At 66.0% G+C, this 15,194-nt stretch overlaps 1 protein-coding gene across 1 annotated transcript in view; it reads left to right on the forward strand.

Annotated features, from left to right (window-relative positions):
- The window catches only part of PKD1 (polycystin 1, transient receptor potential channel interacting), a 44,014-nt gene that overhangs the window by 20,858 nt on the left and 7,962 nt on the right, over positions 1-15,194 (forward strand). Inside the window, exons 12-34 of the mRNA XM_042972338.1 lie at positions 616-747; positions 942-1,117; positions 1,313-1,446; positions 1,994-5,610; positions 5,767-5,916; positions 7,003-7,146; positions 7,264-7,543; positions 7,619-7,832; positions 7,905-8,088; positions 8,414-8,566; positions 9,258-9,402; positions 9,510-10,130; positions 10,454-10,610; positions 10,858-11,110; positions 11,220-11,415; positions 12,441-12,611; positions 12,691-12,834; positions 12,923-13,133; positions 13,234-13,360; positions 14,143-14,259; positions 14,362-14,411; positions 14,600-14,772; positions 14,879-14,972. Coding sequence (XP_042828272.1) covers positions 616-747; positions 942-1,117; positions 1,313-1,446; positions 1,994-5,610; positions 5,767-5,916; positions 7,003-7,146; positions 7,264-7,543; positions 7,619-7,832; positions 7,905-8,088; positions 8,414-8,566; positions 9,258-9,402; positions 9,510-10,130; positions 10,454-10,610; positions 10,858-11,110; positions 11,220-11,415; positions 12,441-12,611; positions 12,691-12,834; positions 12,923-13,133; positions 13,234-13,360; positions 14,143-14,259; positions 14,362-14,411; positions 14,600-14,772; positions 14,879-14,972 — 7,643 coding nt within the window. The remainder of the gene's footprint in view (positions 1-615; positions 748-941; positions 1,118-1,312; positions 1,447-1,993; positions 5,611-5,766; positions 5,917-7,002; positions 7,147-7,263; positions 7,544-7,618; positions 7,833-7,904; positions 8,089-8,413; positions 8,567-9,257; positions 9,403-9,509; positions 10,131-10,453; positions 10,611-10,857; positions 11,111-11,219; positions 11,416-12,440; positions 12,612-12,690; positions 12,835-12,922; positions 13,134-13,233; positions 13,361-14,142; positions 14,260-14,361; positions 14,412-14,599; positions 14,773-14,878; positions 14,973-15,194) is intronic.

A 15,194-nucleotide genomic window follows, 5' to 3' on the forward strand; every position in this document is an offset into this window, starting at 1 on the left:
TTCAAGGCCCCTGCTGCGTTCCCATCATGCTGAATGGAGTGCTTTTGTGGGGGGGTGGTCCTCATGTCACCCTGCTGCTGTCAGTGCCATACCTGCTGCTCGGGGTGTCCCCCCACGCCCTCCCACACACGCACAGGTCAGCCACCAGCTCTGCGGCCTGCACACGGGCTGTCAGAAGGGCCGTCTCTGACCTCGGCTCCCTGCTCACACCTGTTCTGTCGGCTGACTCGGGTAAACACCCAGAACCGCGAGGCCTCTTGAGACTCCCGTGCCTTCCCAAGCAGCCTGTGCAGAGACTGCGGGCCCGGGCAGGAGCCCAGGGACAGGGTGCACGGAGACTCGGATGGTGGGCTCTTTCTGTCCCTGGTGCTAGATCACTTTCCAGACAGGAAGCTGGAGGAACTGAAACGTCAAAGGGCATGTCAGCCCATAGTCCTATGACACGTGGCCCCCTAGGCGCCCCACCCCCCTCCCCCTGCCCTCCACCTCCCGTGGTGTCTGAAGTCTTGGCCTGGGAAACCCCCTGGGGAGGCGTGTCCAGGTGGTGGAATTCTGCTTAGGGCAGAATTGGGTCTCCAAAGCCCCAGCGCCGCCCACACTGTGCCCTCCCTGCAGAGGTACAGCCCCATGGTGGAGGCCGGCTCAGACGTGGTCTTCCGCTGGACTATAGACGACAAGCAGTCCCTTACCTTCCACAATGTGGTCTTCAACGTCATCTACCAGAGCGCTGCGGTCTTCAAGCTCTCGGTGGGTGGGCGGGGCCGGGGGCGGGGCGGGGGCGGGGCCGGGACTGCGGTGCTCATCTTGGCCTTCTGTTCCGCTTTGCTTCCCGAGGACCCCCCGGCTGGCCGCGGGTGAGTGCAGGGTGGGGTTCTGCCTGCGCTGCTTTGGGCCTCCTCGCCACCCCCTGGCAGCCCACACACTGCTACCTGTCCCCACAGCTGACGGCCTCCAACCACGTGAGCAATGTCACCGTGAACTATAACGTCACTGTGGAGCGGATGAACAGGATGAGGGGCCTCTGGGTGTCTGCAGTGCCACCCGTGTTGCCCCCCAATGCCACGCTGGCGCTGGCTGCCCACGTGCTGGTGGACTCGGCTGTGGAGGTGGCTTTTCTGTGAGTGCTCCCGGTCTGGCGGGCAGTGGAGCCCGCCGAGCCCTTGTGGGGCTGAGGCCCGGCTCTCCCCCAGCCCGCCCCTCCTCACCTGCCAGGAGGTGGCGGGTACCTGGGACCCTGGGAGAGGGGAGCGGCTGCAGCCTGGCCGGCGTGCTCCCACTCCAGCCTGCTCATTTCCCGCCTGTGGCCCGGCAGGTGGACCTTTGGGGACGGGGCCCAGGTGATTGGCCAGTTCAAGCCTCCGTACAATGAGTCCTTCCCGGTGCCAGACCCTGCAGTCGCCCAGGTGCTGGTGGCGCACAGTGTCACACACACCTACGCCGTCCCAGGTGGGCGCTGGGGCCCGCCACCCTGCTGTGGGGACAGCCCCCCTCTGCCCAGTCTGGGTTGGTGGCCTGGGGCCCTTCATAGAGTGAAAGAGTGGTGTCCGGGCCACTGAGCCCCACGATTCAAGTCTCTTGGGCAGAAACTGGACCTTCCTGGCCCCTACTCAGACCCACTTTTGGCTCAGAAGGGAGTTACCTTTCGTTTTTAAAATTTCAGAAGTTTCACACACAGAATGCACAGTGATCATTGGTGACCCCACCACCCTTGCCCTGCACCGACCCTCTCTGTTCACCAGGGAGGGTCTGCTCCCATCTCATCTATGCCCCAGCCCCGCGTCTTGCCCTCTGCTTGTGGCACCCTGCCCTGGCTCCATTGCGAGGACCTCCCGGGACAGGGCCCAAGGGCATTCTCCCTTGACGTTTTGACCGAGGGCCTGTTCTATCTTCCCGAGGGGCCCTGGCGCGCAGCAGCACGGGGTTAGGTCATGACTTCGCCAAGCAGGTGGTGGAGGTGGCCCTGGCCCTGTTCTCACTCAGGCCTGTCCCCCAGGTGAGTACAACCTGACCCTGCTGGTGTCCAACGCCTTCGAGAACCTGACGCGGCGAGTGTCTGTGAGCGTGCGCGCCACCCTGCCTGCTGTGGCTGTGGCCGTGGGAAGCCGTGTCCTGGTGGCTGGCCAGTCTGTCACCTTTGCCCCACACCCACTGCCCTCCCCTGGGGGCATCCTGTACACGTGGGACTTCGGAGATGGCTCCCCAGCTGTGACGCAGCACCGGCCGGAGGTCAACCACACATACAGCTCAGGGGGCACGTACCGCGTCCATCTGGAGGTCAACAACACGGTTAGCAGCGTGGCGGCATGTGTCGGCATCCGTGTCTTTGAGGAGCTCCGGGGCCTGAGCGTGAGCCTCAGCCCGTCCGTGGAGCAGGGCGCGCCTGTGACCGTCAGCGCCGCCCTGGAGTCGGGAGACAACGTCACGTGGACTTTTGACATGGGGGACGGCACGGTGCTCACGGGCCCCGAGGCCACGGTGGAGCACGTGTACTTGCGGGCACGGAACTGCACGGTGACTGTGGGAGCGTCCAGCCCCGCGGGCCGCCTGGCGCTGAGCCTGCCCCTGCAGGTGTTTGTCCTGGAGGTGCTGCGGATCGAGCCTGCGGCCTGCATCCCTGTGCAGCCCCTCGCCCGGCTCACGGCCCACGTCCCTGGGGACCCCACCCACTACATCTTTGACTGGACGTTCGGGGATGGCTCCTCCAACGCCACCGTCTCGGGGGACCCGACGGTGACGCACAACTTCACACGGAGCGGCACGTTCCCCTTGACGCTGGTCCTCTCGAGCCACGTGAACAAGGCCCATTACTTCACCAGCGTCTGCGTGGAGCCCGAGCTGGGCAACGTGACCCTGTGGCCCGAGAGGCAGTCCGTGCGGCTCGGGGACGAGGCCCGTTGGGTGGCTCGTGCCTGGCCCCCGTTCCTCTACCGTTACACCTGGGACTTCGGCACTGAGGATCCCGCCCGCGTCGGGGGCCCCGAGGCCACGTTTGCCTACCCGGCCTCTGGCTCCTACCTGGTGACGGTCGCCGTATCCAACAACATCTCGGCTGCCAACGACTCCGCGCTCGTGGAGGTGCAGGAGCCCGTGGAGCTCACGGGTGTCCGGGTCAACGGTTCTCGCGTGCTGGAGCTGCAGCAGCCGTACCTGTTCTCCGCCGTGGGCCGCGGGCGCCCCGCCAGCTACCTGTGGGAGCTGGGGGACGGTGGGCTCCTCGAGGGCTCCGCGGTCACCCACGCCTACAACAGCACGGGCCGCTTCACCGTCCGCGTGACCGGGTGGAACGAGGTGAGCCGTGGCGAGGCTCGGCTGAACGTCACGGTGCGGGAGCGTGCGCGGGGGCTCAGCGTCAACGCCAGCCGCACGGTGGTGCCCCTCAACGGCAGCGTCAGCTTCGCCACCTCCCTGGAGGCCGGCAGCGACGTGCGCTACTCCTGGGTGCTCTGCGACCGCTGCACGCCCATCCCCGGGGGCCCCACCATCTCCTACACCTTCCGCTCGGTGGGCACCTTCAACATCATCGTCACGGCCGAGAACGAGGTGGGCGCCGCCCAGGACAGCATCTTTGTCTACGTCCTGCGGCACATCGAGGGGCTGCAGGTGGTGGGGGGCGGAGGCGGCTGCTGCTTTCCCACCAACCGCACGCTGCAGCTGCAGGCCGCGGTCCGGGACGGCACCAACATCTCCTACAGCTGGACCGCCCAGCGGGACGGCGGCCCGGCGCTGGCCGGCAGCGGCAGAGCCTTCTCGCTCACTGTGCTCGAGGCCGGCACTTACCGCATCCAGCTGCGGGCCGCCAACATGCTGGGCAGTGCCCTGGCCGATCGCACGGTGGACTTCGTGGAGCCTGTGGGGTGGCTGGCCGCAGCCGCCTCCCCGAACCCGGCCGCCGTCGATGCCAGCGTCACCCTCTGTGCCAAGCTGGCCGGGGGCAGCGGCGTCGTTTATAGCTGGTCTCTGGAGGGAGGACCGAGCTGGGAGACCCCAGAGCCGTCCACCACGCACACCTTCCCCACCCCCGGCCTGTACCTGGTCACGGTCACGGCTAGGAACCAGCTGGGCTCGGCCAACGCCACCACCGAGGTGGCTGTGCAGGTGCCCGTAAGTGGCCTCAGCATCAGGGCCGGCGAGCTGGGTGGCGGCTTCGTGGCGGCGGGTTCTGCCGTGCACTTCTGGGGGCAGCTGGACTCAGGCACCAACGTGAGCTGGTGCTGGGCGGTGCCGGGTGGCAGCAGGCACGGCCAGCACGTTTCCGTGGTCTTCCGTGACGCCGGCGCCTTCTCCGTTCGGCTCAACGCCTCCAATGCCGTCAGCTGGGGCCTGGCCACGCGTGAGCTCACGGTGGAAGAGCCCGTCGCGGGCCTCGTGCTGTGGGCCAGCAGCAAGGTGGTGGCGCCCGGGCAGCTGGTCCACCTGCAGGTCCTGCTGGCCGCTGGCTCTGCCGTCAGCTTCTACCTGCAGGTCGGCGGGGCCGCCACGGAGGCACTGCCCGGGCCCCGCTTCTCCCGCAGTTTCCCCCGGGCCGGGGACTACACGCTGAGCGTGCAGGCGGAAAACCACGTGAGCCGGGCCCAGGCGCAGGTGCGCATCTTGGTGCTAGAGGCGGTGGGTGGGCTCCAGGTGCCCAACTGCTGTGAGCCGGGCATCCCCACGGGCACGGAGAGGAACTTCACGGCCCGCGTGCAGCGGGGGTCCCGCGTGGCCTACGCGTGGTACTTCTCCTTGCAAAAGGTCCAGGGGGACTCGCTGGTCATTCTGTCAGGCCGCGACGTCACCTACACCCCCGTGGCCGCGGGGCTGCTGGAAATCCACGTGCGCGCCTTCAACGAGCTGGGAGGCGTGAACCGCACGCTCGTGGTCGAGGTCCAGGACACCATCCAGCACGTGGTGCTGCGCAGCGGCCGCTGCTTTACCAACCGTTCGGCCCGGTTCGAGGCCGCCACGAGCCCTAGCCCCCGGCGTGTGGCCTATCGCTGGGACTTCGGGGATGGGGCCCCGGCGGAGGACACGGAGGAGCCCTGGGCCGAACACTCCTACCTGCAGCCCGGGGACTACCGGATGGAGGTGAATGCTTCCAACCTGGTGAGCTTCTTCGTGGCCCAGGCCACGGTCACCGTCCACGTGCTGGCCTGTAGGGAGCCCGAGGTGGACGTGGCCCTGCCCCCGCAGGTGCTGATGCGGCGCTCCCAGCGCAACTACCTGGAAGCCCACGTCAACCTCCGCGACTGCGTCACCTACCAGACGGAGTACCGGTGGGAGGTGTACCGTGCTGCTGGCTGCCATCGGCCGGTGCGCGTGGCCCCCGTGGCTCTGCCCAGCGTGGACATGAGCCGGCCCCAGCTGGTGGTGCCACGGCTGGCGCTGCCTGTGGGCCACTACTGCTTTGTGTTCCTGGTGTCATTTGGGGACACCCCGCTGGCACGGAGCATCCAAGCCAATGTGACAGTGGTCCCTGAGCGCCTGGTGCCCATCATCGAGGGAGGCTCGTACCGTGTGTGGTCAGACACTCAGGACCTGGTGCTGGATGGGAGCAAGTCCTATGATCCCAACCTGGAGGACGGTGACCAGACGCCACTCAGCTTCCACTGGGCCTGTGTGGCCTCAACGCAGGTCCGGTGCACCAGGGGGCGTGAGGTCCCCTCTGGCTCCCTTGGTCGTTCGTGCGGCTGAGCCTCGGAGGGGCAGGGGGTCTTCCAAACGTGCCCTGGGCTGGGCTCTGCTTTGAAGCCGTCCAGGGTCTCACGACCCCTTCCCTTGTGGCTACAGAGTGAGACTGGCGGGTGCGCTCTGACCTTTGGGCCCCGGGGCAGCAGCGTGGTCACCGTCCCCCGGGAGCGCCTGCAAGCTGGTGTGGAGTACACCTTCAACCTGACCGTGTGGAAGGCAGGCCGGAAGGAGGAGGCCACAAACCAGACGGTGGGTGCCACGGGCCCAGTCCTTAGCCCAGCAAGGCGGAGTTCCGGGCCCCGGGGTGGCCGAGGTACAGCCAGGGAGGGCTGAGCGCACAGGGCCATTCACGCCAAACACTCTCGGTGAAGGTTTCCTGTGTTTTGGTGTTCTGGAAGCTGTCGGTTCTCACTGTGAGTTACTACGTTTGATTGATACAGATTCTCTTTAACAAAACGTTTTGCTTCAGTTTTGTTTCCTTCCAGAAGCGCTGCGGCCTTCCGGAGCTTAGAGGGGTCCTGGGTGCTCTGGGTATTTATTAGTGAGAAGTAAGGGGTTCCAGCAGCACCAAAGGCAGTGAGGAAACCGGCCCCCTTCCCAGAGCATGGGTGTCCTCGTTTTTGAACAGGAAGAGCCTGTTCTCAGCCCTGGGTGGACACGTGCTCAACATTGCTGCCCCCTGCACCCTCCAGGCAGGTCAGGACCGAGGTGCCAGCGGCCCCTGGGGCCGGCACTGCTGCTGCGGCCTGCCGATGGCGGCAGGTGCGCGAGGTGCTGCTGGTGCCTGGGACGGGCTGTGTGGGGACGGGGGAGGTCGGAGCGGGGTCCAGCCTGGATTGGCTGAGGTGGGACCGACCTCAGATGGGGCTGTGTAGGGAGCACGGGCGCCTTCACCCCACACGTGCGTTCGTTCTTTCTCCTCCACGGGTCCGTCCGTCCATCCATCCATCCTGTTCACAGGTGAGTACCCGAGTGCTTCGTGTGTGCTAGGCCCAAGCTGGGCTTTGGGTGCTACGGAAAATAAGCGCGAGGTGGACTCTGCCCTCTTGGGTGTCCGCCACCATCCTCCAGACTGGGAGACATCAAAAATTGAATGAATGTACTTGAGGAGGGCTGAGCCCACGGAGCCTTGGGAAGTTGGACTCCGGGTTAACTAGGTGCTGGCAGGGCCCAGAGAGGAGCCTTCCCAGCCAGGAGAACAGCATCAGGGCAGAGGCCGGAGGCCCAGCTCCCCTGGGGAGCCTGGCTGGGGCTGACTGCCCTGTGCAGCCTCAGGGTGTGGGCCCCAGGAGTGGAGGCCCTGGCTCAGGTCGTGGCTTCTGTTCTTGTCTCCAGGTGTTGATCCGCAGGGGTCGGGTGCCCCTTGTGTCCTTGGAGTGTGTGTCCTGCAAGGCGCAGGCCGTGTACGCAGTGAGCCGTAGCTCCTATGTGTACCTAGAGGGCCGCTGTGACAACTGTAGCGGGGGCTCCCAGCGAGGGGTGAGCGAATGTAGGACTGGGGGGCGGGGCGGGGCCGCGCGGGGGCGGGGCCTCGGCGGGGCGGGGCTGCTCCCGGTCGGTCCTCAGCACCTTGGTCTCTGTCCCCTGGCTCTGCAGCGCTGGGCGGCGCGTACTTTCAGCAACGAGACGCTGGTGCTGGACGAGACGACCACGTCGACAGGCAGCTCAGGCATGCGGCTGGTGGTACGGCGCGGCGTGCTGCGGGACGGCGAGGGTTACACGTTCACGCTCACGGTGCTGGGCCGCTCGGGCGAGGAAGAGGGCTGCGCCTCCATCCGCCTCTCCGCCAACCGGCCCCCGCGCGGAGGCTCTTGCCGCCTCTTCCCGCTGGACGCCGTGCACGCCCTCACCACCAAGGTGCATTTCGAGTGCACAGGTGAGTACAGCTGCAGGTGACAGGGAGGCGCGGCGCAGGGAGTCCGGGGCGCCGCTGACACTGAGGGGCCCGCAGGCTGGCAGGATGCGGAAGACGCAGGCGCCCCACTCGTGTTCGCCCTGTTGCTCCGGCGCTGTCGCCAGGGCCACTGCGAAGAGTTCTGCGTCTACAGGGGCAGCCTCTCTGCCTACGGAGCCGTGCTGCCGCCTGGTTTTGCACCACACTTCCAGGTGGACTTGGCCGTGGTCGTGCAGGACCAGCTAGGCGCCGCTGTGGTTGCTCTCAATAGGTGAGCCTGGGCGGGATCTGGGCGGGCGGGAGCGGGGACTGCCACTTGTTCACCGCGAGCTTCTGCACGCAGGTCTCTGGCCATCACCCTGCCCGAACTCCCTAGTGACCTGCCAGGTGGCCCCCTGGACCTCACGACTTGGCTGCACAGCCTCACGGAGAGCATGCTTCCCAGACTACTGAGACAGGCTGACCCCCAGCACGTCATCGAGTACTCTCTGGCCCTCATCACTGTGCTCAACGAGGCCAGCGCAGGGGTGAGGAGTTCCCTCCTCTCATCTGCCCTCGGTGGGGAGGGTGGGCTCGGGCCAGTCTTCGCTGCCTCGCAAGCAGTTGGCCCCCTGACTCGTCTCCTTGAAATAACTCCTCTTCTCCACAGTCCCAGCCTGTGGACCCTTCCCCTGATGCCAGCCCTCCACACCCCCATAAGAAGTCCTGGGAAAGCCCCCTAAGCCCCCTTTTGTCCCTGAAGAAACAGGGTTTGAGCCGCTGCCCGAGTTTTGTAGTGGCCGAGACAACTTGTGTCGCTGCCAGTGAAGCTGCCCGTTGCCCTGAGGGCTCCCCTGTGCTCACTGCCCTCAGCACGAGCAGGCGCTGGCCTCGTCAGCAGAGTCGGACCCCAGGCGGCAGCTGCAAGCCCAGATACGCAAAAACGTCACAGAGATTCTGGTCTCCCTGCGGGTCAACACCGTGGATGACATCCGGCAGATTGCCGCGGCGCTGGCCCAGTGCACGGTAGGGTGGGCCTCGGGCCCCGTGGCGGCCCCTATCCTGGCCAAGTCTCCCCGGCCGTGTGCCTGTCCTTGGCCATTTAGCGTGTGAGCTGCAGGTGCGACTGTGCAGGGTGGCCTAGGGGTAAGGAGCGGCTTGGCTCTAAGGAGAGCACACGTGAAGAGGCTGTTCCGGTGCCCTCCCGCTCAGCCCATGGTCACACCTGGTCCGGCTTCTGCAGCCCCGAGCACTTAGCCACCACTGTCGCCCAGGACTCGAGAACCGGGCTCGGCTGAGCTGAGCACAGTCTTGATGGGGGCGGGGGCACGCTGTGCCTCTGCGTGGTGGGAAATTGCTGCACAGCTTTCAGCAGAGAAGGAAGCAGAGAACCTTCCCAGGCGGGAGAGGTGACCTGTGACACGTGGCTCTCGTGGCCAGGCACAGGGATTAGGGCGAGCGGCAGGACCGCGATACCTTGGACCTTCCTCGCCCGCGGGTGGGGAGAAACCACAGAAGAGCTCTCGGCAGGGAGGCACGTGGCCGGAACCCACGCTTGGGGTGGTTTCTCTCGCTGCGGCGTGAAGGGTGTTGGGGAAAGGCCTGGGCCACGTGGCCGGTGTGACGGAACTGAAGTGGGTTGAGGGGTCACGGGGGGTGCCGGCCCTGCTCAGCCAGGCCGGAGGAGGGCTGCCTACGGCGTCTGGCCTCCCTGCAGGTCTCCAGCAGGGAGCTCGTGTGCCGCTCGTGTCTGAAGAAGACGCTGCACAAGCTCGAGGGCATGATGCACATCCTGCAGGCCGAGACCGCCGAGGGCACCGGCACGCCCACGGCCATTGCTGACAGCATTCTCAACATCACAGGTGCGGCCGGGCCCAGGCAGGCGCGTGCTCCCCACCACCCCCCCCCCGCTTGCCCCTCCCCCCCCGAGCCCTCCGCGCCACCTCTCCTCCCACCTCTCCTCCCGCAGGTGACCTCATCCACTTGGCCAGCGCGGACGTGCAGGGCCCGCAGCCCTCAGAGCTGGGCGCGGAGCCGCCGTCGCTGATGGTGGCATCCAGGGCCTACCGCCTGTCGTCGGCCCTCATGTGTATCCTCATGCGCTCCCGCGTGCTCAACGAGGAGCCCCTGACGCTGGCCGGCGAGGAGATCGTGGCGCAGGGCAAGCGCTCGGACCCGCTGAGCCTGCTCTGCCAGGGCGACGCCTCAGTGCCCGGCTGCCACTTCTCCATCCCCGAGGCCTTCAGCGGGGCCCTGTCCAACCTCAGTGATGTGGTACAGCTCATCATCCTTGTCGACTCCAACCCCTTCCCCTTCGGCTACATCAGCAACTATACTGTCTCCACCAAGGTGGCGTCCATGGCCTTCCAGACGCAGGCTGGGGCCCAGATCCCCATTGGCCGGCTGGCCTCGGAGCGCGCCATCACCGTGAAAGTACCCAACAACTCAGACCGGGCTGCACGGGGCTGCCGCACCCCTGCCGGCTCTGCCGTCGTCCAGCCGCAGGCCTCGGTCGGCGTTGTGGTCGTCCCCGAGGACAGCAACCCTGACGCCGGGTTGCACCTACAGCTCACCTACTCGGTGCTTAGCGGTGGGTGCTGCGGGCCTCGGCCCAACCTGTGTGGGGGACCCTTGGTGAGCAGGTGTCTTTCGTGCCCCGCGCCCCCTTCCCTACCCCTCCACCCCCCACCGACTCGTGGCCTTTAGGAAGGTCTGCCTCCTGCTTCATAGGCTGGCCGGGGCCTGGCCCCAGGGCAGCGGGGAACAAGGCAACAGTGAGTGCTGCCAGCAACAGAGAGCTCTCCAGCCCCCCAGCCCCAGGCTGCAGGGAGGGCGCCACAGGGCTCCGGGAGCGTCCCCCAGGGTGTGCGAGCTGCGCGGGGCAGCCGTCCAATGCTGTCCTTGTGCCCCTAGAACACTACCTGTCCCGGGAGCCCGAGCCCTACCTGGCTGTGTACCTGCACTCGGTGCCGCAGCCCAACGAGCACAACTGCTCAGCCAGCAGGAGGATCACCCCGGAGGCGCTGGCGGGCGGGGACCACAGGCCCTACACATTCTTCATCGCCCCAGGGTGAGCCCACGCCCCGCCCTGGGAGCAGGCCACGGTGGACCCACAGTGGGGGCTAATCTCTGACGGCTGGCTGGACGCCAGCAGGGTCACTGGGTTTCCTGTGGGAGTAGGTCTGGCGGCAGGAGGACCGGAGGCGGCAGGCCTGGCCACCCGTGGTGGGCGTGGCTGCAGCTGAGGGGTCTGGGAGCAGGACCTGCCGTGACTCGGGCTGGGCAGGGTCTGGCTGTGACACTTGCTCAACTTCTAGGAGCAGAGACCCAGGCGGGACTTATTACCTGAACTTGACCAGCCACTTCCGTTGGTCGGCACTGGAAGTGACCGTGGGCCTGTACACATCCCTGTGCCAGTACTTCAGCGAGAAGGACATGATGTGGAGGACAGAGGGCCTTGTGCCTTTGGAAGAGACGTCACCCAGCCAGGCCGTCTGCCTCACCCGCCACCTCACTGCCTTCGGGGCCAGCCTCTTCGTGCCTCCCAGCCACGTGCGGTTCATCTTTCCAGTGAGTTGCACCATGTTTCTGGGGGCCTCGGAGTTCCCAGCCTTTCTCTCGTCCTGAGAAAGTGAGGCGAGGGCCGTGCCTCTTGTACCTGATGGCTCTGTCTCCCCAGGAACCGGCCTCAGGCGTGAACTACGTCGTCCTGCTGACCTGTTCCGTGTGCCTGGTGACCTATGTGGTCATGGCCGTGATCCTGCGTAAGCTGGACCAGCTGGACGTCAGCCGTGTCCGCGTGATCCCTTTCTGTGGGAAGGGGGGCCGCTTCAAGTACGAGATCCTGGTTAAGACTGGCTGGGGCCGGGGCTCAGGTGAGGCGGGGGGCTGTCTGGTCCAGGCCTCCCGGCTGCCCTTGCGTGTGCTCTCTGGCTATCTTCTCTGGTAGTGACTATCTTAGTAGATGACGGGACGAGGGCTCTGTTCACCCGGTGCCGCGTGGGGCGGGAGCTCATCAGGCCTCACGGTGCTCTCCGGGCACACGGGGCATCGGAGTGCGGGGCCTGTCCGTGTGAGCGAGTGGACGACAGTGGGGGTGGTGGTGAGCCGTTACTGGGAAGACGGACCGACCGAGCGAGGACAGTGTGACTTGAACGTTAGACGTGCTGGGGGCAAAAGCGTTCGATTTCTTTGTGGAAAACTTGCTGAGCAGCGTGGGCAGTGCTGGCCGTGTGGCTGTAGGAGGTGCCACGCACGTGAGCGTGTTCTCCATGCCTCGGCCACTTCCTGCGCTCCCCCCTCAGCGTGTCTTCGTTGGCCCTCCCGCTCTTGTCCCCCCCCCCCCCCCCGCCGCGTGTTCTGGTTGGCCCTCCTCGGTGACCCCGCCCCCCGGCGTGTCCTCATTGGTCCTCCTGCCCCTGCCCCCCCCCCCCACTTGTCCTCGTTGGCCCTCCTGTTCCGTGACACCCCTCTGACCATTCACGTGGGTTGCTCTGTGACATCTTTGTTCTTTCTCTCGTGGTCCCTGTCTGCCTACATTGGCGAGTTTGGTGTCGTGGCCTCGGCCAGTGTCGACCTGCCTGGTGACCGTTGTTCTGAACGTGTCTCCCACGTTACCACTTTTCTCCTCCTCGCTGTGCTCTTACCCTCACTGGCCAGTCCCCGTTTTTGTAAAACGTCACGTGCATGTGGTATCACAGGGAGGTAGGGCCGACTGTGTCTCACGTAGTCGCTCGGTTAATCTGGCGCCCCGCCTGCTGTACCGTGTCGTTGGCGGCTGCGTGTCTGGCACGTTGAGGGGGGTGAGAGGGCACCTGTCAGAGCGGCCTGTCCGCTGAGCGAAGCAAGGTCCGCCCGGGGTCACGTACCCAGCCCCGCTGCCTCTCTGTCCATCCTCCAGGAACCACGGCACACGTGGGCATCATGCTGTATGGGGCTGAGGGCCGCAGCGGCCACCGGCACCTGGATGGGGACAGGGCCTTCCGCCGCAACAGCCTGGACGTGTTCCAGATCGCCACGCCGCACAGCCTGGGCAGCGTGCGGAAGATCCGCGTGTGGCACGACAACAAAGGTCTGTGGGGGCGCCCGTGGCTGCCCCTCCGGCACCCCACCAGCGCCCTTCAGCCTGACTCACCGCCCCTCCCCTGCAGGGCTCAGCCCCGCCTGGTTCCTGCAGCACGTCATCGTCCGGGACCTGCAGACCGCCTGCAGCACCTTCTTCCTGGTCAACGACTGGCTGTCGGTGGAGACTGAGGCCAATGGCGGCCTCGTGGAGAAGGAGGTGCTGGCAGCAAGTAAGGGCCTGGGCCCGTCCCTGCCCGGGCTGGCCGAGGGGTGGCCTGTGCCGCTGGCCTCCTGAAGCCAGCTGTGCCCTTTCTGCAGGCGACGCGGCTGTGCGGCGGTTCCGGCGCCTCCTGGTGGCCGAGCTGCAGCGTGGCTTTTTTGACAAGCATCTCTGGCTCTCCCTCTGGGACCGGCCACCCCGGAGCCGCTTCACCCGCGTCCAGCGGGCCACCTGTTGCGTCCTCCTCGTCTGCCTCTTCCTGGGTGCCAATGCTGTGTGGTACGGGGTCGTGGGAGACGCCGCCTACAGGTGGGTGCCCGTGGGGGGCCCGACGATCTCCTCCTGCCCGACCCCTCCTACCCCCCGCAGCCTCTCCCAGCCCGGGTCTCTCTCCTCTCCTGCCACACAGCGCGGGGCCCGTGTCCGGTCTGATCCCGCTGAGTGCCGACACCGTTGCCGTCGGCCTGGTGTCCAGTGTGGTGGTCTATCCCGTCTACCTGGTCATTCTGTTTCTCTTCCGGATGTCCCGGAGCAAGGTGGGCTGGGGCCCGGGGAGCTTCCAGAGGACAGAGCGTGGGTCTCGTTGCCGCCGCCAAGGGTGGCTGGAGGGAAGGGCAGAAGGTCGAGACGACAGACCCAGGGAGACAGAGAGATGCAGATTGTCCAGATCACGAATGAACCAACGGGGCCCCACTTCTGATGCCACGGAAATCACAGGGCAGATTGGCGGGGGGGGGGGGGGGGGGGGGGTCCCGTGACTGCTGTGGACCAGCCTGTCAGGTGACTGAGGGGAGACGCGCAGGGTCCCGGAAAGACTCGGGAGGATGTCGCAAACCTGAGCAGAGCAGATCTCTAGCAAGAGGCCAAAGTGGCGATTTAAACCTCTGACAAGGAAGAGCCCAAATGGCCTCCCTGGTGGCTCTCCTGCACCTGCCGAAGGGCCAGTGCCTCACAGGCTCGGAGAGACAAGGAGCAGGCGCTTCCCGCCCGATCTGATGGGGACTGCACGAGATGAGGGAAGGACAGAGCACTTCCCTCAGGAGGGACCCACCGCCATACCCTGGGGGCGTGTGCGCCAGGGGTCCCGTGGGGTAATCCGCCACCACCACGGCTGGTTCGAGTCGACGACAAATAAAACTGGAGTCCTCAGCTCTGCCAGCTGCATTCCAGTGCCCTGAGCGGCCTGTGGCTACTGTGATGGACAGTGCAGATACAGAACGTGTGCCCGATTCTAGAACATTCTCTAGCACAGCCCCAGTCTAGGCTCTGCCTGCTCCGGAGGTGGCACACCTCTGCTGAATGCCTGCCTCTCCCCTAGGTGGCTGGGGGCCCGAGCCCCACCCCCGCGGGGCAGCCGGTCCTGGACATCGACAGCTACCTGGACTCGTCTGTGCTGGACAGCTCCTTCCTGGCCTTCCCGGGGCTCCGCGCTGAGGTGAGTGTGCCCCCCCCGCCCCCAGGGCCCTGCCCGGGCTGGGTGGGTCCCGCTGCCTCTGGGCAGCTCAGAACCTGAGGTGTTCTCTGTGCTTCTCAACAGGCCTTTGCCGGACAAATGAAAAGTGACTTATTTTTAGATGATTGCAAAAGGTAGGAGTCCCTGGAGAGAGCGTGAGCCTTGGCGTGGGTCCGCCACACCTCGTGCGTGGTGCATTATGAGTGTCTGCGCTGCGCGGGTTTTGTCCCCTGGCCCCGTGTATTGTCGTCACACACGCTCTAGGGCCGTGTTGTACGTGTGTCCCCCTGGGCCCCCCTTGTTTCACCTGTGTCACCTACAGCCTGGTGTGCTGGCCGTCCAGTGAAGGCACGCTGAATTGGCCGGACCTGCTGAGTGACCCATCTATCGTGGGCAGCACCCTGCAGCGGCTGGCACGGGGCCGCCTGGGCCCGGAGGAGGACGGGCTCTCCCTGGTCAGCCCCTCCTCACCTGCCAAGTCCTTCTCAGCTTCGGGTGAGCAGGGGTGGGGAGGGTGGTATCCCCACGCGATCCCCGGGAAGGTCCTGAAGAACCTGGGGGTGGGAGAAACCATGCCCCCGCTGACGTGTTTTCCCTCTAGACGAGGACCTCATCCGGCGGATCGTGGCTGAAGGGGCCGGCAGCCTGGCCCCTGCCCGGGACGCACAAGTAGAAACGGATCTGCTCGCTGGCCTGTAAGTCCCTGGCTCCCGGGGGTTGGGGGGCGGCGGGGAGCCCAGGCCAAGAAGCCCTGCTCCTCACCTGGGACTGGCCTTGTGCGGGGCTGGGCCCCTTACCTATTGAAAGGACCCCACAGGGTGGCAAGCGTTCCCCACAGGTGGCGGAGGCGTGGGGTGATGGGGTGCTCAGGACCAGGTTTTCCAAACATCCCGGTTGTTTTCTTTTGAGATTGTTTC

Source organism: Panthera tigris, chromosome E3 (genome assembly GCF_018350195.1).
Source record: "Panthera tigris isolate Pti1 chromosome E3, P.tigris_Pti1_mat1.1, whole genome shotgun sequence".
Classification (NCBI taxonomy): domain Eukaryota; kingdom Metazoa; phylum Chordata; class Mammalia; order Carnivora; family Felidae; genus Panthera; species Panthera tigris.